At 42.3% G+C, this 26,067-nt stretch overlaps 1 protein-coding gene across 3 annotated transcripts in view; it reads left to right on the top strand.

Annotated features, from left to right (window-relative positions):
- per2 (period circadian clock 2) overlaps nt 1-18,946 on the top strand; it is a 28,073-nt gene extending 9,127 nt beyond the window's left edge. The window contains exons 3-24 of one of the 3 annotated variants that reach the window (XM_086128506.1): nt 3,707-3,799; nt 3,906-4,060; nt 4,592-4,713; nt 5,212-5,413; nt 6,391-6,442; nt 7,263-7,405; nt 7,689-7,767; nt 8,050-8,156; nt 8,545-8,698; nt 8,953-9,067; nt 9,314-9,466; nt 9,570-9,642; nt 9,726-9,906; nt 10,000-10,118; nt 10,749-10,955; nt 12,068-12,334; nt 12,441-13,294; nt 13,763-13,885; nt 15,914-16,121; nt 16,282-16,471; nt 17,089-17,239; nt 17,947-18,946. In XM_086128506.1, coding sequence (XP_085984632.1) covers nt 3,707-3,799; nt 3,906-4,060; nt 4,592-4,713; nt 5,212-5,413; nt 6,391-6,442; nt 7,263-7,405; nt 7,689-7,767; nt 8,050-8,156; nt 8,545-8,698; nt 8,953-9,067; nt 9,314-9,466; nt 9,570-9,642; nt 9,726-9,906; nt 10,000-10,118; nt 10,749-10,955; nt 12,068-12,334; nt 12,441-13,294; nt 13,763-13,885; nt 15,914-16,121; nt 16,282-16,471; nt 17,089-17,239; nt 17,947-18,177 — 3,979 coding nt within the window. In that variant the 3' untranslated portion in view covers nt 18,178-18,946. The remainder of the gene's footprint in view (nt 1-3,706; nt 3,800-3,905; nt 4,061-4,591; nt 4,714-5,211; nt 5,414-6,390; nt 6,443-7,262; nt 7,406-7,688; nt 7,768-8,049; nt 8,157-8,544; nt 8,699-8,952; nt 9,068-9,313; nt 9,467-9,569; nt 9,643-9,725; nt 9,907-9,999; nt 10,119-10,748; nt 10,956-12,067; nt 12,335-12,440; nt 13,295-13,762; nt 13,886-15,913; nt 16,122-16,281; nt 16,472-17,088; nt 17,240-17,946) is intronic. The other 2 variants (XM_086128508.1, XM_086128507.1) reach the window with 2 other exon arrangements.
- The last annotated feature ends 7,121 nt before the right edge of the window (nt 18,947-26,067 follow it).

The raw sequence follows: 26,067 nt of genomic DNA, 5'->3' as shown, positions 1-26,067 counted from the left end.
GAGGCCAGGAAATATTGAAAAAGGGCTCCGATGTTAAAATGTAATTTAATTGGCAAATACAGTTTTGTTTTGTTTTTAAACTGACAATAATATAATGACCGGAATCTGACCCTTTTTCCTCCCAAGGCTTCTTTACAATCTATTTGGGTCATTGTATCATCCTGTATTTCAAGTCATTTTGCAAAATCGGGTTGGTTTTGTTTAGCACATACACAAATATTCACTTTAATTGTTTGTTGTAAAAAAAAATGGCATACCGTCACTCTTGAGCGGAAACTAGTCGTCTCTCTGAGCATCTTTTATTCCTGCCAATTTAATGAGTTGAACAAATCTGTTAAGTCATGGCCACAAACTGACTGAGAAGCCTAGCAGCATTATGGCTCCTCAAGATAGAAAGTCTGGCTGTTATTTGACAATGTTGAGTCAAAATGATCAATTAGGTTACAATCGAGTCAGCCTGTTTGGCAAAATATCAATTATTTAATGCTTGGTCGCAGAAGGGAGAGTGTCAGACACAAAGGTAAGTTTGTGTGCACATTAATATCGGTTAATCACACTTTAGTCACTTCGGCTTTTTTTTTTTTTTTTTTTAGTTTGTTAATTGTATCACTCGTTCATACTCAAGACTCAAACATAGATTTTTTCTTTTCTTTGCTGTCAATATAACTTCTGGTCTCAGACCAATGGAGTGAAATTGGATCATTTCCTGCGCCACACGAATGCACTTCGGCCCAGTGGTTTGCTATCACCAATTTGGAACATGAACACAGCGTGAACACATATCTTGCCCTTATAACGACAAAGAAAACTAAATGTGATTCTTTTCCCACAGCCACAGGACTATTCGAGCAGACAGAAACCAAAACTCTCAAGTCTGCGATGATGCAATACAGACCAATTAGCCTCCTGTCAAAGCTTAGTACACATTGGGCCCCGTCCACTCTAAAACCAGCGATTCTATTTCTGAAACCCTCCTCTGCTCAAAGGCTGCAATTTGTAGCAGTGCTGCTCTATTCTTAGTCGGATTAGCCTGCTATTTAAGTACACCTGTGTTGTGATGAGTCGGCGTCTCAGAGTCCATTTTGGGTTTACCGGGTCCTCGTTAGGCTTGTGGGTTAATGCCAACCAAGCACGGATACTCTCCCGGGCTTTTTACTCAGGTTATACCTCTGCAGTGTTTCTATTAGTGGTGTCAGTTCAAGTTCTGAATTTCGACAGTTAGACTTCATCAGGTTGTGTGTTTCTAATTAGATTTTGACGAGTGCGTGTCTGATAAAATGTCATTGTGTTTATTTACAGAGAGAGAGAGAGATGCAACATTTACCGTATTTTCCGCACTATAAGGCGCATTCAATTATCTCAAAAGCCGACAGTGCGCCTTATAATCCAATGCGCCTCATATGTGGATCAATATTCGGATTTATTGGATGTCGTATTTTAAATGTTCTGTAAAGCGCTTGGTTACAGCTGCAGCGGTTGTGGAAGCTCTATCAATAAAGCTGTGTTGCATTGTATTCCTTTAGCATAGCTCCATCTAGTGGATGCATAATGCAACCGCAGTCATTATTTTATCTTCTATTCCATGCGCCTTATAATGCGGTGCTCATTATAACAGTTTTAAAATCGGTCGTTAATCGAAGGTGCACCTTATACCCCAAAGCGCCTTATAGTGCGGAAAATACGGTAATTGATCATTATTTTTGACAGTCGATTTGTTATTTAAAGACCCTCTTGAGACCCCTCTGAAAATGGCTGAAATCTTTGGAATTTCAGCCTCTCGACAAATATTCTCAGATTTGTCTAATGAAAACAGATTCGCTTATTTTGATTCAACACAAAGATAAGCATGTACAAAGAGCTACTTTTATTTTGAAAAAACATGTGTGTAATTTTCTGCCATGGTCGAGACCAGTAACTGATCTGCAATTCATTTGTGCTTTTTCTGCACTGTCAATTTGTCTTTTTTTTTTTAATAATAAAGGGATAGAAATTGCAAGTTTTTCAAAAATCTGATTCATCAATTAATTGACAAAATCCAATATAATTGACTAACACATGAATCCAAATCATCATTGGTTGCAGCCCTATAGTACAGAACATGTAGATTAAGCGAGCAACAGAGATCATTTCGCTAGCTGTCGAGATGGATCTCGTTATCCTCCATTATCAATCCATCTCTCTATATCTAGCCCTCGATATCCCACTCTCACATCCATTACATTGCAATGAGTGTAACCAGAATGGCTTTTCATGTGGGCCATCTTTAAAGGTTGCACTCGTCCTCCCAATTCTTCGCCTTCCCCGCGGAGCCAGCCGGTGAAGCGTCTCCACAAGGAGCTGCTGACAATTGAAGAGCGCCCCATCCTTTCTCAGCTCCTCTATTAACGCCACATGTGGCCCATTCCCCTTGTTTTCCCCCTCCCGCCCCCCACTCGTCTTCCACAAAAGGCGTCAACAGCGGCGGGTGTTTTTTCCAGGTCAATCTTAACCACACCGCAAACTGCAAGATCCCACCGCGTCCATTTTTGCTCATTGTTACGTAAGGCCTCCTTCAGGGCTCCTCTGGAGGCTTTTCCTCACCTGGCTGATTGGCGGCTATTATGAAAAATACCAAAATGTCAAAGAAATTATCGTCCTTGTTGTTGGGTGAATACAGAAAGAAACATCTGCTGCTTAATGTGAGAGGAGGTGTCATCCTCATTGGAGGCAAGTTTCTTTGTACGGCGCCTTTCATACACAAGGCAAAATTCAAAGAGAGGCAAAGAATTAATGATTTAAGATGACAAGCTATTGTTCACTGCGATTGGATGGCAACCGATTCCGGGTGTCCCCCGCCTACTGCCCGGAGACAGCTGGGATAGGCTCCAGCACCCCCCGCGACCCTAGTGAGGATCAAGCGGTTCGGAAGATGAATGAATGAAAGCTATTGTTCATTCTTTTATTTGTATTTAATTTATTATTTATTTTTGATCTGTGTTGTGCAACAAATTTGGCAGTGCGAGCTGGCTTCAGGTATGGTGCCGTTCAAGCCATATGAAAAAAATAAAATAAAAACACCGGCGCAACCAAGGCACAATAATGCCCTCGCATGTGGGCAAGGAGAGCCACGGTCACTGATGCACTTTCAGACATTTATTGAACAGGACAAACAGTCAAACACAGAAATGTAAAAGGCATATACCCAAAGCGCAAATACGTCAGTACAAAATCCTATTAAACCGGTTCATTAAAAAAAAAAAAAAAAAAAAGTTTCATAATATTTTTATTGGCGCTCTGTATACTTTTTGGGCCATTTTTCTATCTCTGATCAGTAAAAATTGGACAAATCTGATTTAGACGAAAACATGCATGCAGTTGAATGTGCGTGAAAGCATGATCATTGGAGGGGGAACATGGAACACTTACTTACTCTGAGAGCTCTACTGAGATGATTTGAGAGTCACGACCGTTTACTTAGGCCCGCCTTATTCCCTCAAACAGAAATCCTTGCTGAAGTGATCTGCGACTTGTTAAAAATGATGGATTTTCTTTTTTTTTCTTATTCCTTGGCAAGCCAGACCGTGGAACAACACATTTATAGTTAGAGCTGTAGCTGTTGTGGAAGCGCTATATAAATAAAGCTGTATTGGATTGTATTCTAGTATGATCGTGTTTATAGCATCACTCGGTAATAAAAGTTATCTTTCCTTCTCTGTCCGCCTTTCAGCTCAAACTCCCACAGTCCATCTCCCCCCAGTAGTTCAAATGCCTTCAGTTTGCTGAGCTCCGAGCAGGACAACCCTTCCACCAGTGGTTGCAGGTACGCAAACCCGAGCACCGTAAACCAGCTTCCCAAAATGGCCCTCTTTTTTGTTTTTGTTTTTGCATATCTGACCGGCCGGGAATGTACCTTGTGCCTCTTGCAGTAGTCAGGAATCGGCTAAAGCCAAGACTCAAAAGGAAGTGCTGAAGACCCTGAAAGAGCTGAAACTGTACCTGCCTGCCGAGAAGAGGCAAGGCGGCAATTCTTCCACGTTGAACACGCTCAAGTACGCTCTGCGCTGCGTCAAGCAAGTGGAAGGTAAAGGCCACTGAATCGTTTTTCATATTTCATCTTTTCAACTGAACTTTCTCGATGATTCAAAAATGCACCATAACTTTTACTGGTGGACTTATTTAGACATCCCAAACTTTGGATGCACATGTCCAACTGTTTCATGTTTGATTTAGTGGCGTCCATCTCTCCAAGAAAAGAAGATTCGAGATATAGATATGTATATATATATGTATATCTTGGTACATGGGGTGTGATACAATTCAAGGACGTTTTTTTTCTAAAGTGAAATGATTCGGTTTGATTGGATTCAGTGTGGCATGTCCTTCAAAGCCATATTTCCCCAATATCTTTGAAGTCAAAACCAATTTTCCTATTCAAATAGGGTTTTTTTTGTTACATCCCGAATTTCAGTACTTTTTGCAAAACCTGCTGTTCTCTAACAAATATTTGGAACAACATTTACAACAGGCAATAAGGAAAGGTTGGTTTGGAAGTCCAATTTTTTTTTTTTTAAATATATAAAGCCTTTCTGTCAATGTTTAATTTTGGTTGCAGCCAATGAGGAGTATTACCAGTTGCTGATGACCAATGACAGTCAACCTTCCGGCCTGGATGTATCTTCGTACACCATTGACGAGATCGACAGCATTATGTCGGAATACACCCTCAAAAACAATGTAAGTCGCTGATTTATCGTCCAAATAAGAAAGATGACATTTTGTAACTGTCCATCCCAGAGTCAAAACACCACTACTTAAAAATATTCGTCAGGTTTTGACAAGAGGATGCACCCGTTAATTTTTTTTTTTTTTTAAAGAATTATTTATTTCACATTCAAAAATGAGCTTCACTGGTCACAGATAGGCATGGCAGGTTTGTGGCGTCATAATCCATACTCAAGCAAGCTAGCACATCTAAACGTATCTCAGAACTGTTCCTTAAAAGTCACTAATCCTCCCATCTATGGCGGCGAACATGGCACAACTCTGACAAGTATCGTGATCACCAAAGGAGGACAGGGAATGGCTTACTAATCATGTGGCACACTGGGCAAGAAAACAAAAGAAAAGGAGGAGAAAACGGAGAAGCTGTGCTAACTGCTGAGCTAAGATCAAATATGGAGCGGTAAAAATCCACGTGAATGAATTTGTGTCGTTGTGGTGCCCTATTTGCAGGACATTTTCGCAGTGGCCGTGTCACTCATCACGGGAAAGATCGTGTACATCTCCGACCAGGCTGCCTCCATCCTGAACTGCAAGAGGGACGTGTTCAACAACAGCAAGTTTGTGGAGTTCCTGATCCCGCAGGATGTCAGCATATTCTACAGCTTCACCACGCCATACCGCCTGCCCTCTTGGAGCATGTGCACCGGGGCTGGTAGGAGCGACGTTTTTGATGACACGATTGTCGTGTGGGACGGGTGGATTAGAGCTTTTATTGTGGCAATGACAATCGTATCGTTTTCACTCGTGGAGGCAGCACTTCATACACAAACACACACTGTTTGAATGTGATGCATGGATGCGTCTCTCATCACGGTTTCTTATCCCTACAAACTGATTCACATTTTTCTTTATCATTAATTCATTTGTCAATTGATTAATTGTAAAAAAAAAAAAAACTTTGTACATAAAAACATATTTATCCATACAAATGTCCATGTGGCATGGTTGTATTAATTTATTATTCAATTTAATTGTATATATGAAGACGGTTACATTTCACTATAAAAACTGCAACTTGAGTATGAATTTTGTATGAATAAAATGTAGATATTTTATTTAAAAATATATATTTTATCAATAAAATTGAATTTACATGTACTTTACAGGTACCATGTTTCTTTGATTAAATAGTTAACTGATTCATTCATTTCAAAAAATTGACAATACAATTTTAAAATGAGCATCAATTATTATTTCATTTTGAAAATATACTGTGACATGTTTGATGCACACGTGTTCCCTAGTTTGCTTAATCTAAAATGGCCTGGCCCCGTTCCTCTATTTTAAAAGCGCAAATTAAGATAAGATAAGATAAGATATCCTTTATTAGTCCCACACTGGGGAAATTTACAGCCTCCAGCAGCAAATTAGGTCACCATTGCGCTTAAAGAAATCAAAAGTCAATCAATATCTTGGTGCCCTACATTTAAGTGACTAAAGGAACACCCGCTCTATTGCTGCTTGTTTTTTCTGACGACCAACAGCCAAACTCTCATTTAATTCACCGCGATCTAAGAAAAGAGCTATGCATTCATGGAATTCCGGAAAACCCAAGCGCATGCCCCGGGGGGAGCAAAAACAGTTGTGCGCTATTGTTTTACTGCTGAATGAAAACATTTCCCATTGCAGAGTCATTGCCGCCTGACTGCATGCCGGAGAAGTCCTTCTTCTGCCGTATCAGGTGGGTGGGCGCCGCCTCGGCCTCGCTAGCGGACCATCTGCCGCTCGTGATTTTTATTCATGTTTTTTTGTTTTCTTTGACTTTGTGACATCATACGCGCGTCACCGCTAATCGGATACTTTGCCCATTGTTGCTGTCCTGTGAAAAAACACGCGTTATTTGAAATGTTTACGCCTGCACATTAACGTAAAACTTTTTTTTTTTTAAATTACAAAAATGGCGATGCGTCTTTTTCACAGGCTATGCTACAGTGATACATATCCCAAATTAGAGGTGCAACAATTAATTGACAGCTGATTGACTAATCAATTATTTTTGATAATTATGATCTAATCGTTTAGATAGCTTTTTTTAAACTTAAAATTATCCAAATCCTCAGAATTTCATTTTCTCAGAAGTAAATGATCTCAGATTTCTGTCATCCTCCATGAATGCAGACTGTAATACAATATTGTAATTTTTTTTTTTTTTTGCCTATTTTCTAACGTTACGGACCAAACCAAGAACTGAATAAAAAATAATGAAATAACGGAAATTACATTTGAAAAATATCTATTCATCTACAAAACACTCAAGATTGATTCATTCTAAAAATAATAACTTGTTGCAGCCTTATAACATACAACCAAACTTTCTGTGCCAAGGCCATCCTTTTGTTTGGGCTGCACACGTACCGATCAGCGCAGATTTTTTATTATTATTTTTTTTAATCCTGTTTACAACCAGTGATGACAATCAACAAAAAGCTGATTTTTGGCCCGATCTTTGCTCATATTGGTTCCCCCCCCACCTTTTTTTTTTTCTTTTCGTGTTGGTCCAGTGGACGTAAGGAGTGCAAAGGCGACCTGCAGTACTATCCCTTTCGAATGACTCCGTACCTGATGAAGGTCCAAGTGGCAGCACACGCCGAGGACCAGTTCTGCTGCCTCCTCCTGGCCGAGAGGGTTCACTCGGGTTATGATGGTAAGGACCTTGACAGAAGTGCACACATTTTTTTTTACTTGTGGTCCACTGAAGGGCAGATTACATTGAAATGGCAGCACTGGAATCTGACTGGGCAAAAATCGAACATCCCAGCGCGCATAGTGGGAGCAGTGCAGCTGAGAGAAACATGACAAATTCTTTGGAATGAATGAATATGAATTCATGGAACAATTCTAAAAAACATTCATTATTAATAGAGGTGAGCGTTGCTCATCCAAGTCTGTGTTTCACTGCGCAGTAACTGTCACCATGTTTTCCATAGCACCCCGGATTCCGACAGATAAGCGCGTCTTCACCACCACGCATTCTCCAAGTTGCGTGTTCCAGGATGTGGATGAACGGTAAGTCGGACATTCATGATATCTTCCGATTCTATTTCGCTCAACAGGAAACGGTGGGAATTTTCTGTCTGGCTTTGATCAGAGGTTGATTTGAACCAATTTTGTTTTACGCATCCATCCATTTTGGATAGTCTTTCTTTTCATTGGGTGGCAGGTGACTTTGGTAAACCCTGCCACATGGAGACAAACAACTATTTACTTTCATAGACATTGATGCCCGTCTCGTGGAAGCTTGTGATTATGTTTTAAGTGTACATCATGTGCTGTGCGTGTGTATTTCAGAGCCGTTCCTCTCCTGGGTTACCTGCCCCAGGATCTGATTGGCACATCGGTCCTCCTCCACTTGCATCCTAACGACAGACCCATCATGCTGGCCATTCACAGAAAGAGTGAGTACTTGACATTCGCCAAAAACCTAATGCAACACTTTCACACACTTTGCATAGTGGATGTCATGATTTGTCACTGTCAAAAATTATTTTCTTACAATTTGGACTAATTGCACCAATATTACTGAAGCATAATTAAACTATATCTTACTTGCCAAATACCGGCAAGCAACATCTTAATCTTCAGGTTTTTCCATCTTTAGATTAGATTAAAATATCGTTTTTAACTCCTCCTCCATCCTGCGCTTTGTATTTGTTTGTACTCGGTTGTTTGTTTCTGTATTTGTATGAGTGTACCTATGAATAAATCTAATTTAATCTATCAACTAAAATAATCTTGTAAAATCCGCCCAAAAGTCATGTGATATGTTGCCCTCTCCATGACCAGTCCTCCAGTATGCCGGGCAGCCGTTCGATCACTCGTCGATCCGATTCTGCGCACGCAACGGTGAATACGTCATGCTGGATACCAGCTGGTCCAGTTATGTCAACCCCTGGAGTCGCAAGGTCTCCTTTGTGATCGGGAGACACAAAGTACGAATGTGAGTTTTTGCCTTTTGAAGATTGCAATTATGTCAAGGTAGAAGTACGATCCTTGTGTGTGTTTTATTTCCTCATCTAGTGCTCATACTGAGAATAAGGAAAACAAATAACCTTACGAACGTTCTTTGCCAATGATATAAACAAAGTATTTGTATTTTGTTACTTTCCATCACTGATAAAATACGTCACCAATTTGTAGGTGGTAATCTGTTTCATAAAACCTTTTTTGTTTTGTTTTGTTGGACCCCCGCAGGGGCCCTGTAAATGAGGATGTATTCATGGCCCCGCTCTCTGCTGGAGCCGAGTCAAAGACCATGGACTCGGACATCCAGGAGATCACTGAGCAGATCCACAGGCTCCTTCTGCAGGTGAGAAACGATAACGAGGTTCCACAAGGCTGACTACTCAGTCCTCAGATTTTTACAATGAGCACTACCTGAATGTCCAAATCGCCTGGGATTGTGGTGAAACTAATGGTGTTCCACAAGTCTCAATGATAGCTCCACTCTACTTGTAAATTATTTGCCGGTCCTGTAGGAAAGCTAAATAAATTAAATAGCTACTGTACATAACATGAGGTCCTCTGTTTTATGGCGGCTCTGTCTGTCCTTCAGCCGGTTCATAACAGTGGGTCCAGTGGCTACAGGAGTCTGAACAGCACCGACCACCTCCTGGGCATGACTTCCTCTAGCGAGAGCCTCAACAATGGCACCAAGTTCCACCAAGAGGACGATGAGGAGGAAGAAGTGAGCAGCAAAGCCCGGCCGGTGAGTTTATGTCCATTGAGATATTTTATGCCACTCTCTCTCGGAACACTTAAAATAATGTGAACCAAAGCGACTAACTTTTCTTTTTTCCTTCGTTTGGTAGCGAACCTTCCAGGAAATCTGTAAAGGAATCCATCTCCAGAAGCACCAGGAACAGTGCAAGAAAATCAATAGCAGTAAGTCGAGAACCCCGACCTCTTCTATTTGGGCACTAAGACCGATCATGCCTTGCGTTCACACCTTAACTCCCTCACTTTAGTCGAGTCTGCTCAGAAGAACCCGGCAGCGGTGAGGCCCAAGGACTTGTCGGCCCTCCTCAGCTGGAAGGAGAGCGCCCCCCCGATGGAGGAGAACCGATCCTCTTCCCACGAAGAGATGCCACTCAATGACCAGACGGTCTACTCCTACCAGCAGATCAGCTGTCTCGACGGTGTTATCAGGTACGAACAGCAGATGACAACTATTGATATATATCGATTCTGGTGCCGATGGTATATCGGTTCTTTTCTAATTATTATTCAATCCAACTGCAGGTACTTGGAGAATTGCAATGTTCCCTTTGCTCTGAAGAGGAAATGTCAATCCTCCTGTAACACCACGTCCTCTGACGAGGACAAACACAAAGTCGGCGCCACAGAACAGGCTTCTCAAGGTATGTCCCGCGACGTTACCTCCATAAAAATTAAGAGTAATCAATGCCAATGTATTAAAAAGTCATTTTTAAAGGCCTTCACAGCCTTACTTTAAAAGCAAGGGTGTCCAAACTAAGGCCCGGGGGCCTGGAAATGACATCACGCGTGCCCGGGGCTCAGGTAATGACCGATCGTAGTCATGTGAAGCTCGCAAACTGAGCCGTGATTGGTCGTTACCCGAACCCTGAGCGCATGCGATGTCATTTTCAGTCGCAGCAAGTGGCAAAATGCATTTCTAAGGAATATGACACCAAAAAAATGAAAAATAAATCTTTGCTTTTTCACCTCATACACCAAAATAAGATTGAGTTTTTCTTTAAACATGTTCATGTTTGCTACACAAAATGGATGGAGTTGATGTTTTCCGTTGACTCTAAAGCATCCTGAATTGGTTTTAACATGTGGAAGCACGCCCCCCTCACCTTCATTCCCTCCTTTTTACCTGTACGTTGTCCTGAGGAGCAAAAGTTTGGACATCCCTGCTTTAGATTCTTCTTTTCTCAGACTCTCCAAAATGGCAGTCCCATATCAGCATTTTTTCTTTTTCTTTTTTTTTTCTTTTTTTTTTTGTCCTCTGTTCTCTTTGGCAGAACCGGCCTTGTTGAAGGATCAGCACGGTCTCTCCACTTTGGATGCCCCCGATAAAAAGTCCAGTGACGCGGCCAGAACGGTAGTGGGCACTTCGCTGCCCCTACCTTTACCTAACAAGCCAGAAAGCGTGGTGTCCATCACCAGCCAGTGTAGCTACAGTAGCACCATAGTTCATGTTGGGGACAAGAAACCTCAGCAAGAATCAGGTACAGTGCAGCGAAAAGGATCAGCCTCCAGTCGTTTTTTTCTCTTTTGATGCATATTTCCTCTCTTCTTGCGTTTTATCCTTTCATAATTGATTAGTTCATCATTATTATTAATTATTCTTAAATACATTACATGTTATAAAATGGTATCACATTAGCATGTCATTATTTTTAAATTAGAATCCAATCTTTTTTCATCAATATAATTAGTTTTGAATAATTCATTATGTAATAATTATTTTCCGTTATTATATATATATATTTTCATTACCGTACCGTATTTATTGGCAGCTCCAAAAAAAAAAAAAATCTCCAATCACCTCTCCTCTGTGAAATGCAGCTTCCCTAAGATACGCAACTAAAATCTTTGTAATGTAATTCCCAATCTTAAAAATAGCCCTCTGTAATGTATATAACATCGAATTTAAAGTTTTGTAATGCTTTGTTTTATGTTTAGCTTGACAGCATACTTAAAGCGGGAGCAGCAATAAACAGTTTCAAGCCTGTTTTTGTTCATTTTCGAATTGAGTTCACTGCCACCAAGATCAGCGGAGCAACACAGGTCACTTTAACCTAAGGCGCCACTTTAATGGTTCTTCAAAAGATAATAATAAAAATAATAATAATCAACGGGCATTCTCATCTTTGTAAAGAGGGCATTTTCGACACGGCTCCTGCGAGAGAAATATGCAAAAAAACGAGAAAAGCGAGGAGATGATCTTTTTTTCACAGCACTGTAAATGCATCTGCATTTTATGTTACTCTTTACTGCACATTTGCATGTTGATGATGTGATCAAAACCAAGGAGTAAGGGTCATAAAGATGAAAGAAGAAAAAAAAATAGATCTATTTTTACATTGAGTACGATATGATGTCCGGCAGATATTCTGATCACAGGATCAACGTGATGCATTTGTGCTTTCTCCAGATTTCTCTCTTGTCTCTCTGAGTGTGTGCATGCGTACAAGTTAAGTTGTGGTTGAGTTTTGTGTCCAACATTCTTTCCACTGTCTTCCAGTCTGCTATTAATTGTGCGCGCTAACTCAATCAGCGAATTTCTTTGGATCTTATCTGGATTCCCTAAGCGTTATTGGTCCTCTGTCATCCATAGAGATCACAGAGGATGTGTCAGGGGCGGGTGAAGTGGCAGAATGCAGCCACAACCCGGCACAGGCGCCTCCATCTTGGGGTGTTTCGCCTCGGGGCCAAGAAAGGGAGTCGTACAGGAAACTGGGTTTGACCAAACAGGTTTTGGCGGCTCACACGCAGAAGGAAGAGCAGAGCTTCCTGATTCGCTTCAAGGAATTGCGCAGGCTCACCGCCCTCAAAGCCAACTGTTCGCAGTACCTGGAGCGGCAGAGAGAGAAAAACACTGATGGTAACAAAAATGAAAAAAAAAATCAAGCATCACTCAATGAGCTGATGTATGAGCATTTATAGTTCCAGAAAAAAAACTGACGGGCTGTTGATTTCCTTCCTCTCAGGTGCACAAGCTGCCCAGCACAGGAAGCAAAGCGGCCTCGGGTCTGAGCACAACGCGGCGCGGCGCAGCGCGCGCAACAGAAAGACCAAATCCAAGCGAGCCAAGCAGACGGAGTCCTCAGACAGCACCGCATCTTATCCGAGGCACCAGCAGCCGCGAGGCCCCCCGCTAAACCAAGCCCTCAACCCCACATCCTGGTCCGTTTCCGACACATCGCAGTCCATGTTGCCCGTAGCCTACCCGGGCTTCCCCCTCCAAGTTTTCCCCAGAGACGCTTCTGTTGCGCCCCACGTGAACACCCCTCTGCAAAGTTTCGGTGACAAACAAGGGGCTCCTCCCTGCCCACCAGGGGTCCCTCATTCGCCCTACACGGCACCGATGGTGGCTCCCATCATGGCTCTTGTGCTGCCGAACTACCTTTACCCAACCTTGGGTCCCGGACCTCCGCAGCCAGCGTACCAGCCAGGGACTTATGCTTTCCCCATCCAAGCCCAACCTTACGCCCAACCCGCCTTTCCGGGACAAGCGACCATAATGACTCCTGCCCCGTTCAACCCTCAGAGCCCCTTTACCCCTCAAATGGGCTACGTGGCGCCGTCGTTCTACTTCCCCCCAGCCACTTCAGAAGTTCCCAAGGTCCCGGTGGCGGGGGGCCAGTCTCGTGCCTCCACGCCACAGTCCGCTTCGCCGCCGCTGTTCCAGTCCCGCTGCAGTTCTCCTCTGAACCTCTTGGAGTTGGAGCTCTCCGGGGACCGGCAGGACGGCACATCGTTGCCCTCCGCGGGACAAGGCGGCAATGTGGCCGAACGGGAGAAAGGGGCGGCAGGGGCCCCCCAGGCCAAAGAACTGAATCAGGTATGTAAGGAAACAGCAGAACTTTCCCCTCCGCAACTCCCTCAATGCAGTTATCCCCACTACATCGCGGGGGCTATTTTTCAGACCCACCCACATTAGGGGAAAATCTGCTATATTGAGCATATTGGGGGGGGGGGGGGGATTTCCGTCCCTCTCATATGCTTTCAAAATATTTCAACTTCTTGAAACTCACTTTTTAACCACATTGTAAACTGTAAAGACCCCTAAAGAAAAAAGTCGCTTCAAAGCGCATATTTCTGCGATATAGCGGGGAACACTGTATGTAGCCATCCTTGGTGTGTACGTACCTGCCTGCAAGTCACCAATGTTGGGCCTGCTGAGCCCGTGAGAAACTTTCCACCTCTCACTGAAGTGACTGTCAAATTTCTGTGCTGTGTAAAAGCCAAATTTGGTCCCGAGCTCCATGTGGGTGTTAACACACGATGTATTATGCCTTACACCCTTTAGCCATCTCTCAGTCTCCTTGGTCCACCTGGACCGTTGTATTGCGAGGGCACGATCCATGTCTGTGAGCGTTTGTCTTGGGATAAAGGCATGTTCTCTTCTAGGCTGAGGGCTTGCAGCAGTGAGGTAGGCTGACCGTCCGAAAAGCTTCCATCCTTGTCCAATCCCATTCCCGCTCAAATTCCATATGTCCGTGAAAGCTCTCAACTAGATCGCTTTTGCCCATCTCACCCAAACGTTGTTGACTTCTGCTGTGATTATGTAAACTCTTGATTTATGCCCCACAACCCCTTAACTCATTCGCTCCCAAAGACGTTTTTAAACGTCTTTTCAGACTTGGTCTAGAATTGGCTGCTACTGAAGGAGTTAATAGTTGAAGACATTTCATGGGACGGTAAACTGCCATGAAGAAGCTTATCATCTCTGGCACTTGTCTTGTTGCTAAAATGGTCTGACAGTGTTCATTTAGAAATGTCAGAACGGTAAGAAATGCACTTTTGTGCTTGTAGATTATCAGAGACGGGCACTTTACCCTATTTTGCCGGTCCGTCCTCCGTCTGCGACCTGGCTACCCTCCCGTCATCGCCCTCGTCATTTTAAAACGCTGCCGTGGGGGGGGTTGGGGATGGCGGGATCTTGGTTGTCAGGCACCGAGAGACATACAGCACAGCCAGCTTTCTTAAGCGGCTGGATTGATCCTTTGTGAAATGGGTGTCTGTCGATACTTTATGTTCTCTGACCGTACACTAGGTGGCAGTGTTGCTCTAAAAACACTGTTGAGATGAAAAAGGAAGGTTCTGTAAAAGCCATTAAGTGAGTCGTGCAAACTCGTGTTGTCCTGTTCATAGCCTGAAATGAAAATCTAGTGGTTGGCTACATTCTGGCCTAATTTTGCCTCCTGACACCACATACTTAACCCGGTTAGGGACGAATAAAGGGCCGGATGAAAACACACTTCCGTCCTTTTGAGAAAAAAAAAACTCCTCGTCCTCCAACCCCAGAATGGGCGTCCGTCCGGGACAGATGGACGGACCGTTCCGTCCCAGGGACGGAATGCCCATCTCTGTAGATTATATGTCAGGGAGTTACTGTATTGTTCCGTGCTGTTCTTATGAACGATGGCATGAATGTGTTTTTCTTTGTCACGCACTACTTGCTAATTTTATTTTCAGTTCTACGAGTAAAACACTTAGTGGCTTTTTATGGTGTCATTGGAGACTCTGAGACTTCTTTCAGAGCAGGTGATGTTAACCCCCTCGGCATCCAGGCTGCAAATGAACGGCGCAAAGCCACCACTCCAATCCACCCGTTCAAAAAAAGTGACAAGCAACAAATGTAGTGCCTTTTTGGAGACTTCTGTAGACACCGAGACTCTAAAGCGGGAAATGTTTACACTCCTCTGCGTCCGGACTGCACATGAATTTTGCAGATCCACCAATAGCTAATGCAACCATAGAGGTGGGCAACTACATTTCAAAAAAGCGTTAAGATGCAAATCTCGCTTTTTTTCGGGGGGGTGGGGGGGGGGGGGGGTGCCGGAGATGTTCACGCCTCTGCGTCCGGACTCCAAATGAATGGTGTGTATGTGCCCCACTGTATTTTATCTGTCCCACTGGGCATTTACATTTGGTCCAGTAGTATAAAGTATTTTGTTGCATTGGTTTCGGTAGCCCCCCCCCACCCCAAGATTGGGAAATTAAAATGCAGAAATTAATTTAGGGGGGGGGGGGGGTCAAGACCGGTTCTCAAGATCTCCTCCAACACACCTGATTCAAGTGACCACGATCATTATTCGGCTTCTGCAGCGCTTGCAGATGATCCGATGATCTAAAACAGGTGTTACATGTTTTGGTTTTTTTTAAATACTTAATCTCCAAATAATAATGTCCCATCTATCAAAAATAAATGAATCAAATGTGGGCACACATTCATTTAATTTCACATTTGCTGGATGCTCAGGACCTTTTTACACACACACACACACACACACATTAAAAGCAGCACTCAATGTACATACTGTATTTCCATTGACTTGTATTTTTAGGATGCAGCACCGAGATGTCGACATTGTCACTCAGCGTCTGACCATCCGTGTGTTTTTGTTTGTGTGTGTGTGTGTGTGTGTGTGGGTGTGTCTGTCTCTTGGGCCCCTAGGCAAGCTCTCGCGGCGACGGCAACAACAGCGACAACAACTCATCCTCCAGCGACATGCTGGACATCATCATGCAGGAGGACTCGTGTTCGGGCAGCGGCTCGGCCACCTCGGGGTCCGTGCGATCTCGCTCCAACGGATGCGGGACCTCGGCCAGCGGGACGTCCAACAGCAGAGCGTCGGCCAGCGGGATCTCCGCAAGTGTGGAAGGTGGGTTTTGGGTTTGGCCCAAATGATCCTACTTCATGTCATTTGCTACCAAAAAGATCATTTTGTTCACAACGAAGCATGTTTATCTTTTCATGGCGTCGAATGATTGACTGTATTGTATTGATTAACTTGTGACTGTACTCCTGTGATGGGCCTTCAGGTAGCAACAGCAGCAAATACTTTGGCAGCGTGGACTCATCGCAGAAGAGCCAAAATGTCAAAGGTCACTCGAGCGGCAGCGAGATGGAGCCCAGCGAGCGCTTCGCCAACTACATCCTCCACGATCCTGTTTGGCTCCTCATGGCCAAGGCCGATGACAAAGTCATGATGACCTATCAGCTGCCCTCACGGTGAGCGCACACTTCCAATTTCAACCTATCTCTATCTTCAAACCCAAAACACTTACCTTCAGCTTGAAACCTTAATTTGCGACCCTACCTCTGGACGGATCCTTCATTTGAAACCCTGTCTTAAAACCTCATTTGGAATTGTGATTCTATCGTGAAACCCTAATTTGAGAACTTTATTGTACTTTGAAACCCTAAACCCGTCTTAAAACGGTCTTGGGAAATTTTAACTGGAGTTTGGAACCCGAAACCTGCCTTGAAACTGTAATTTGAAAACTCTACTTTGAAGCCCTAACCCTTTCTGGAAACCCTAATTTGAAAAGTGAACTTTCGTTTGAAACCATAAGCTTGTCTAAAAGCTTCATTTGAAACCAATATTAGAGGTTTTAACTGAAGTAAATGATAACCCTATTTTGACAAACTATTCCTAGCTTGTAACCCTTCACCCTATCTTAAAACCCAAATTTGAAACCCAAGTTAGAATTTTCAACCAATATATTTTTGGTTTCCACCCGATACTGGCTCAGCTGAAAATCACGTGATCAGATCGGAACATCACTCGTTCAAACGTTTTTCGGCAGAATGAAATGTGATTTTTCCTTTTTTTTTCTTGTTGACAGCGACATCCAGAAGGTTCTCAAGGAGGACCGCGAGAAGCTGCAGCTGATGCAGAAGAGTCAGCCGAGCTTCACGGACGAGCAGAAGAAGGAGTTGATGCAGGTGCACCCCTGGATGAAGAAGGGCGGCCTGCCCAAAGTCCTGGAGGTCAAGGTGCGCTGCGGAACTCAAGAAAATCTTTTTGAATTTGCACGGTCAGATTTCGGATGGATATGTACTAGTGATTTATGAATTGCCACGGCAGCTATATTCACACATGGACTCTGGTATTAACATTATAGAAACAATGTCTAAACCAGTGTAAAGAGCAGCACTGATGGATTAAAATACATTAAATTAAGCCTGTTGAACTTTGGTATGTGGTAACACAATTAGTCTAATTATACTGCAGCATGACTTATTAATGAATTGAATCTATATACAGTATTAAATAAAAACAAAATTGAAAGTATATATTAAATAAATACCCACACAAAGTATATCAAAGTCTTGGATAAAAATATAAAACGTCTTCACATGGTTATACAAAACTCAAGAATATATTTCACTAATAACTAACAATTTATAGGAAAAACATTTGGATGAAATGGTAATTAAAAAAAGAAATCATCAAGCATGTAATTGATCAACTTCGCCACTAGGGCGCGCAACTATGCTCCAATTGTCTTTTCTCCTGTATTGGAATGCATGAGAAGAAGCAGTTCTTCTCTCTTTTTCGTCTTGTATTAATTACTTTTACTGAGACAATTTTGGATAAGACTTGCATCTGATCTCCCAGCATTGTGCAACGTGTACCTAATGAAGTGGCCAATATGTCTGTTGGGTACTCACTCATCCAACATGTTGTCGTCGTCATCCAGGTGTGCTCGTGTTGCGACGGTGCCATCCACGCGCCGTCCGCTGATGACCTGCCGTACTTGGATCTGGTCGAGCAGGAGGCCCTGGTGGAGGGGGGCTGCCAGAGGACCCCTCCCCCTGAGGACCCCTCTGACATCATCGACACAGCTGCATGCTCTCAGACAGAAACAAATAGTCGACTGAATGCACACGTGCACAAAAAAAAAAATCAAGACTTTTTAACATGTGACTGACCATCTGTTGTTTTCTGGGCAGGGGAGCTTGGAGGCGCTCTTCATTCCAAAACATTTAGCGTCTACCTCTTGCTGTTTAGACTTTGAATGTGTCTCATAATTTTTGGACACATTTTTTTAAAGGGATGAGTGGAGACTGCCATTTTTTTTCATGTTGGTGTTCTATATTTTTTTTTCCTGGCTTTATTTAAAAACTAAAGGGCAGCTTTTTATGTCTGATTTTGTCAAGCACTGAAGTAGAGACACCGGAGGCGAGCTTCAGGAGGTTAAAAAAAATAAGTGGTCACGCACGCTAAAAACAGTCAGGTCAACAATAATCCAATTTGTTTAAAAAAAAAAAAAAAAAGGATCAATCCACTACTTACGTAGTACAATCCATCTTTCTTTATGTAGCGCTTTTACAACAGCCGCTGAGGCCAATTTGATCCAAATTTCCGGGTTGTTTGGGTCAATTTAACCCAAGTCTTGGTCTATATTTGACCCAGACTGGCTTATTTTGGACCTAACTGTATTTTCAAGTGTGTGGTGGTTCCTGACGTAAAAGTCTTTGGTGATTTGCTGTTACTTCACATGGCTCTTGCTTGCTGCCTCTGTGAAAAAGTCGTTGGAATGCACAAGCGCACTTTAGTGAATGATGTCTGAGGAGAAAACGTGAGGCCATCTTTGCTGTGTGCCCTATCATTCTTTTTTTCTGGTTTTGCACTCTGATTGTAAATAATGATTGTAAATAATGTGAAATAAAGACAGTGAACTGCTGATGTCTACAGCCCACCGAGCAGTATTTTTTTTCCCCTCAATCCCGTTTAAAATCTTAAATGTATATATGTCGCTGGAAAAAAAAAAGGAATCTCGATACTTCCTTGAAATGTCAAAATAAAAATTCCCATATAGTGATCAGGGAGCGAGCGACTGATTGCGAATGCAATGACTGCGTTCCCAAATCGTTTACTTTCCTGTAAAGCAAAGAGAATTACCGTAATGTCCCTAATATAGGATACCACCTAATATAATACACGCCCACAAAAATCACAGTTTTATTCTCAGTACGTGTGTATCATTCATTCATTTTCCGATCCGCGTCATCCTCACAAGGGTCGTGGGGGGTGCTGGAGCCTGTCCCAGCCGTCTTTGGGCGGGGCACACCATGAACCGGTTGCCAGCCAATCGCAGGGCTCACAGAGACGAACAACCATCCACACTCACGCTTAGGGACAATTTGGAGTGTTCAGTCAGCTTGCCATGCATGTTTTTGGAATGTGGGAGGAAACCGGAGTACGCAGAAAAAACCCACGCAGGCCGGGAGAGAACATGTAGACTACACACAGGGAGGCCGGAGCTGGAATTGAACCCGGTACCTCTGCACTGTGAGGTCGATGCGCTAACCCAGTGGTGGGAAAACTACGGCCCGCGAGCCGAATCCGGCCCGTTGGTCTTTTTAATCCGGCCCGCCGAAGGTTGGTCCACAATTAAGGTTCGATGTGAATGATTGCATTCATTTCAATTGGGCTTGTAATGACAGGCATTTCACCGCCAGGTGGCGCATTGACTTGAAGTTGTAGAACACGGGGGGCGGGGCAATCTTTTCGACCACTGAGTACCTCTGTATCGCTCTACTTCTACTGGTCTGATCACAGCCCATTTGCAGCGATGCACAGGCTAAAATAGGTCATCAACAACACTTTTGTCATTTAAAAAAAGTGTATTAATACCGTACTTTCATGCTTTTGTTCTGTTGATGTTTGATATGGACTGTCAACAAATGCAGTTTTTTTTTAATGTACCATAGCTGGTGCTGACCTGGCCCTTCTATCAAATATTAAAAGTCAATGCGGCCCCCGAGCCAAAAAGGTTGCCCACCCCTGCGCTAACCACTGGACCTACCGGGCCGCTACGTGTGTATCATGTTTTCATAATAATATACAGTAATATTAGGTGCAATTTTTTTTTTCTGAAAGAGCTTAGCTAATTTCTCCATTGCGAGACTAATAAAGGCTTTCTTATCTTATAAACGACAAGGCACGGTAAAATCGGTATTGCGCAACCGATTCTTAATACGCAGCAAAGTTGGCCAGCAGCACAATGTCAATTGATTGATTCAACTGATGCAAAGTGTGATAAAAGCTGTTAAAATGTTGCTCGATGCACCTCTGTGTTAGTTGACTTCTCTTTTTAGTGTCCGTTGGCCATTGTCTGCCCCCTTTATAAAATGTGGGTGACAGCAACCCGCCCGCTGCTTAACAAGGTGACATCTTAGGGGTTTTGCAGCCACCAAGGAGACAACGAGGCCTTTCCTCCACTTTGAAGCTCATCTAGATCTCCCCCTGCCCCCCACATAACCCCCACCCCCACCCCCACCCCCATGTTCCCTAATGTGGGAATCCTCATTTGGTTTCCCCCAAATCAACCACTGTGAAATGTCCACTTGGAGCCTCGTTGGCGCCGCGACGAGCTGTTCATATTAGTTTAAATCCGACAAGCGCTTGAATGACTGATTACTTAAGCGATGTGATGTTGACCTAATTGAAAGGGCTCACCATTGTGCGGGCTTTGAATAACCCCTGGTAGGATGCTGTCATATCGTTGTTAGCCGTTTCAAGTAGCTGCTAAGGGTTCAAAGCCATTAAAATGGGGCAGTCATTCGTGAGGGATGCTTTTAGCCGAGAAAAATGACCATGTATAGTAAGCTGTTTTTAGCCGAAAAAAACGACCATGTATAGCAAGGCGTTTTAACCCGAAAAAAAAACGACCATGCATAGTAAGGCGTTTTTAGCTGAAAAAAACGACCATGTATAGTAAGGCGTTTTTAGCCGAAAAAAACGACCATGTATAGTAAGGCGTTTTTGGCCGAAAAAAACAACCATGTATAGTAAGGCATTTTTGGCCGAAAAAAACGACCATGTATAGTAAGGCGTTTTTTGCCGACAAAAAAACAACCATGTATAGTAAGGCGTTTCTAGCCCAAAAAACGACCATGTATAGTAAGGTGTTTTTAGCCGAAAAAAACGACCATGTATAGTAAGCCGTTTTTAGCCCAAAAAAACGACCATGTATACTACGGCGTTTTTAGCCGAAAAAAACGACCATGTATACTACGGCGTTTTTAGCCGAAAAAAACGACCATGTATAGTAAGGCGTTTTTGGCCGAAAAAAACGACCATGTATAGTAAGGCATTTTTGGCCGAAAAAAACGACCATGTATAGTAAGGCGTTTTTAGCCGAAAAAAACGACCATGTATACTACGGCGTTTTTAGCAGAAAAAAACGACCATGTATAGTAAGGCATTTTTAGCCCCCAAAAAACGACCATGTATAGTAAGGAATGTTTAGCGTCAAAAATGACCATGTATAGTCTGGCATTTTTAGCCTAAAAAAAAAAGACCATGTATAGTAAGGCGTTTTTAGCCGAAAAAAAAAAGACCATTTATAGTAAGGCGTTTTTAGCCGAAAAAAAAACGACCAGGTATAGTTAGCCGTTTTTAGCCGGAAAAAAACGACCATGTATAGTAAGGCGTTTTTAGCCCAAAAAAACGACCATGTATAGTAAGGCGTTTTTGGCCGGAAAAAAACCCACCATGTATATATAGTAAGGCGTTTTTAGCCGAAAAAAACGACCATGTATAGCACGCCGTTTTTAGCCGAAAAAAAACTGACCATGTATAGTCAGGCATTTTTAGCCCCAAATAACGACCATGTATACTATGGCGTTTTTAGCCCAAAAAAACGACCATGTATAGTATTTTTGGCCGAAAAAAACCCGACCATGTATAGCAAGGCGTTTTTAGCCCAAAAAAACGAACAGGTATAGTAAGGCGTTTTTAGCCGAACAAAAACGACCATGTATTCGGCTAAAAACGCCTTACTATTCATAGTCATTTTTTTGGGCTAAAAACACCTTACTATACATGGTCGTTTTTTTCGGCTAAAAACGCCTAACTATACATGGTCGTTTTTTTTCGGCTAAAAACGCCTTACTACACATGGTCATTTTTGACGCTAAAAATTCCTGACTATACATGGTCATTTTTTGGGGGCTAAAAATGCCTTACTATACATGGTCGTTTTTTTCGGCTAAAAACGCCTTTACATACATGGTCGGGGGTTTTTTGGCCAGAAATGCCTTACTATATATACATGGTCGTTTTTTTCGGCTAAAAACGCCTTACTATATATACATGGTCGTTTTTTTGGGCTAAAAACGCCTTACTATACATGGTCGTTTTTTTCGGCTAAAAACGCCTTTACATACATGGTCGGGGTTTTTTTGGCCAAAAATCCCTTACTATACATGGTCGTTTTTTTGGGGCTAAAAATGACTTACTATTCATGGTCGTTTTTTTTCAGGCCAAAAATGACTGACTATACATGGTCGTTTTTGACGCAAAACATTCCTTACTATACATGGTCGTTTTTTTCGGCTAAAAACGCCTTACTATACATGTTTTTTTTTTCGTGGAAAAACGCCTTACTATACATGGTCGTTTTTTGGGGTTCAAACGCCTCACTATCCATGGTCGTTTTTTTTCCAGCTAAAAACGCCTTACTAAACATGGTCGTACTTTTTTCGGCTAAAAAAGCCTTACTATACATGGTCGGTTTTTTCGGGTTTAAACGCCTTGATATACATGGTAGTTTTTTTCGGCTAAAACGCCTTACTAAACATGGTCGTATTTTTTCGGATAACAACGCCTTACTACAAATGGTCATGTTTTTTGGCTAAAAACGGCTGACTATATACATGGTAGTTTTTTTCGGCTAAAAACGCCATACTAAACATGGTCGTTTTTTTCGGCTAAAAACGCCTTACTATACATGGTCGTTTTTTTTTCGGCCAAAAACGCCTTACTATACATGGTCGTTTTTTTGGGGTTAAAACGCCTTGCTATACATGGTCGTTTTTTTCGGCTAAAAACAGCTTACTATACATGGTCATTTTTTTCGGCTAAAAGCGCCTTACGATACGTGGTCCTTTTTTTTTCGGCTAAAACGCCTTACGATATGTGGTCCTTTTTTTTCGGCTAAAAATGCCTTACTATACATTGTCGTTTTTTTGGGGCTAAAAATGCCTTACTATACATGGTCGTTTTTTTGGGGCTAAAAATTCCTTACTATACATGGTCGTTTTTTTTCGGCCAAAAATGCCTTACTATACATGGTCGTTTTTGACGCTAAAAATTCCTTACTATACATGGTCGTTTTTTGGGGGCTAAAAATGCCTTACTAGACATGGTCGTTTTTTTCGGCTAAAACGCCGTAGTATACATGGTTGGTTTTTTTGGGCTAAAAACGCCTTACTATACATGGTCGTTTTTTTGGGGCTAAAATGCCTTACGATACATGGTCGTTTTTTTGGGGCTAAAAATTTCTTACTATACATGGTCGTTTTTTTCGGCTAAAAACGCCTTACTATACATGGTCTTTTTTTCGGCTAAAAACGCCTTACTATACATGGTCGTTTTTTTTTTTTGTTAAAACGCCTTACTATTCATGGTCGTTTTTTTCGGCTCAAAACACCTTACTATTCATGGTCATTTTTTTCGTCGAAAAACGCCTTACTACACATGGTCTTTTTTTTTTTGTTAAAATGCCTTCCTATTCATGGTCGTTTTTTTCGTCGAAAAACGCCTTCCTATACATGGTGGGGTTTTTTCGTCTAAAAACGGCTTACTCTACATGGTCGTTTTTTTCGTCTAAAAACGACTCATCGTTCACTTCAAAGAGCCGAAATCCTCAGGCCTGCTCCTGAATTATTTAAATTTTTGCAACATTTGTTTATAATTGTATGTATATGTTGTTGTTTGTGTTATTATCATATGCAATTGAATAAGTAGACCATTTCAGAATTCGAAATTTGGGACTCTCTCAATGCATAACGGGACTCATACTTTTCTGATCAGCGAGTCCTTGAGACTCGCTGCCGGTAAACTAAAATTATCACTGCAGAGATTACCGCTTTTTCTGCACTCAGTGATTTGACTTCTATGCAAAGTCATTTCTCAACTTGTCTTCCGTGCCATGTCATGCCTGTTGAGTGTTGATTTACTTCACATTAAGAAACTACTGCACTAAAACATTAATTCATAAATGTATATCATATGCTTTTTTGTTTTTCTCAGTATAAATAACACGTACCCTGACTGTTCTACTCTTTGAATAAAAACACTTCATTCAAGCGTTAGGGAGTGCAAGGGGTTATGATGGAGGGGTGTTGCAAATCATGAAGACCTGCCAAGTGGTATGATAGCATTGTTTTATACATGTCCTCGGCTAGGCCTCAGCTTCAAAATCAGTCCTTGGTCCCTGGCCTTGGAGGCAAGTCCTTGGTCCTTGGCCTTGGCCTCGGAAAATTTCTCAAGTCCTCGGCCTTGGCCTTGGCCTCGGAGTCAAGTCCTTGGCCTTGGCCTTGGCCTTGGGTTGCCGGTCCTTGGACACAACACTGGCTTGTGCAAATCTTAAATCTTAACTAGTGTTTGCAGCGATGATGGCACTGAATTTTGTTTTTTATTTATTATTACTTTATTTAAGCCTAAGGAATGAGAGAGGCTGACCAAATGTCCGTCTCTGTTTAAAAGTGGACATTTTAAGAATTAGTAAGGCGAAACGTGTTTTGTTTTTTGTTTTTTTGTTTTTTTAGGTTGACTCATCTGCAAATCCCTGCACTTCAATGCAGGAATCCCCAAAAGAAAGGTCCTGTGGAGGTTGACCTTCTAAATGCAAATTTCTTTAGGAGGGGTCAGATCCTGCAGGCTCAGCATGTCTGATCAAAGCGTCCTCCTCATCTTCGCACCTCGGGATGAGGTGTGAACTTTAAGCAGCCGCCCCCCTGCAGACAAGGGCTCTATTGCACCCTTTGGGCGTCTGCAAAGCCAACCAAGGTCATTTTCATACCTTGAAAATTTTGCAGGTTTGAAAATGATATTTGAGCGCAAGACAATGCATGCAGAATGACTTCTAGTAAATAACATGAAATGTTTACAGATTAAAAAAGGATATGCTCCAGTATACTTCTCAGTGGCAAACAGTGAACTGAAAAGAATGAGAAAAATTTGTCCGCAAAGAGATTTATATATACAGGTATATATTTTAATTCTCTCAGATTTACTTAGAAAGACTCAAAATGAATCAAAAAGAGGAGGAGGATAAATCAAGCGAGAGATCGCATAACTGCTGAATTGGTTGAATTATTCGTACAGTATATATTGAGAATGGCTAGCTTGTACAGGTGCAACCACTAATCAATTCTCCAATTAATCCAAGGTGACGATGATGACAATCGATTGTTTAGAGACCTTTACTTCAAATTGTCCAAATCCTCAGAAAATGTGCCTTTTAACCGAAAATCTTGTCAGATTTTTATTGTCTCCCATGAAAGCAAATTGATCACATTTGCAGATTTTCAAAATAAGACATTTCCAACAACCTGCTTTTACCTTGGAAAATGATGATGAACATTTTTTTTACACTTCTATGACGTTACAAACCAAACCCGAGTATTTGAGTAATTGGAAAAAATAATGGACAAATTCAGCCTGTTAGCCTGCTAGCTAACGTAAACTACAGCACACTATCCATTTATTTTATCCCCTTCCAAACAATTTACCTCATGGAACATCATCTTTCCGACTAATACATCAGGTCGTAAAAGTAGACCAAAAAAGGCCTCAAAGTCATCGTTCCAACCATTTGCCCCTGGTAGCATGACACGTAGGAGTTTGTTCCGTAGTAAAATGTGCAGTCTACGGCTAGAGTACCATCTTTACCCTTTCCTCACTCGCAAGTGTTACGGTGTGACAAACGACACTCTGCATGCACATCACAGAGCAGAGTCGTCATTACAAGCGCACCCTTAACTTTTATTATGCGGCCGCAGGAGTCAGGACGGGAGGGAGAATG

Source organism: Hippocampus guttulatus, chromosome 14 (assembly GCF_054856545.1).
Source record: "Hippocampus guttulatus isolate MCC_2025c chromosome 14, RoL_Hgut_1.0, whole genome shotgun sequence".
In the NCBI taxonomy this organism is placed as follows: Eukaryota; Metazoa; Chordata; class Actinopteri; order Syngnathiformes; family Syngnathidae; genus Hippocampus; species Hippocampus guttulatus.
The sequence above is the reverse complement of the archived record's forward strand: the minus strand, read 5'-3'. Positions and strand labels throughout refer to the sequence as shown.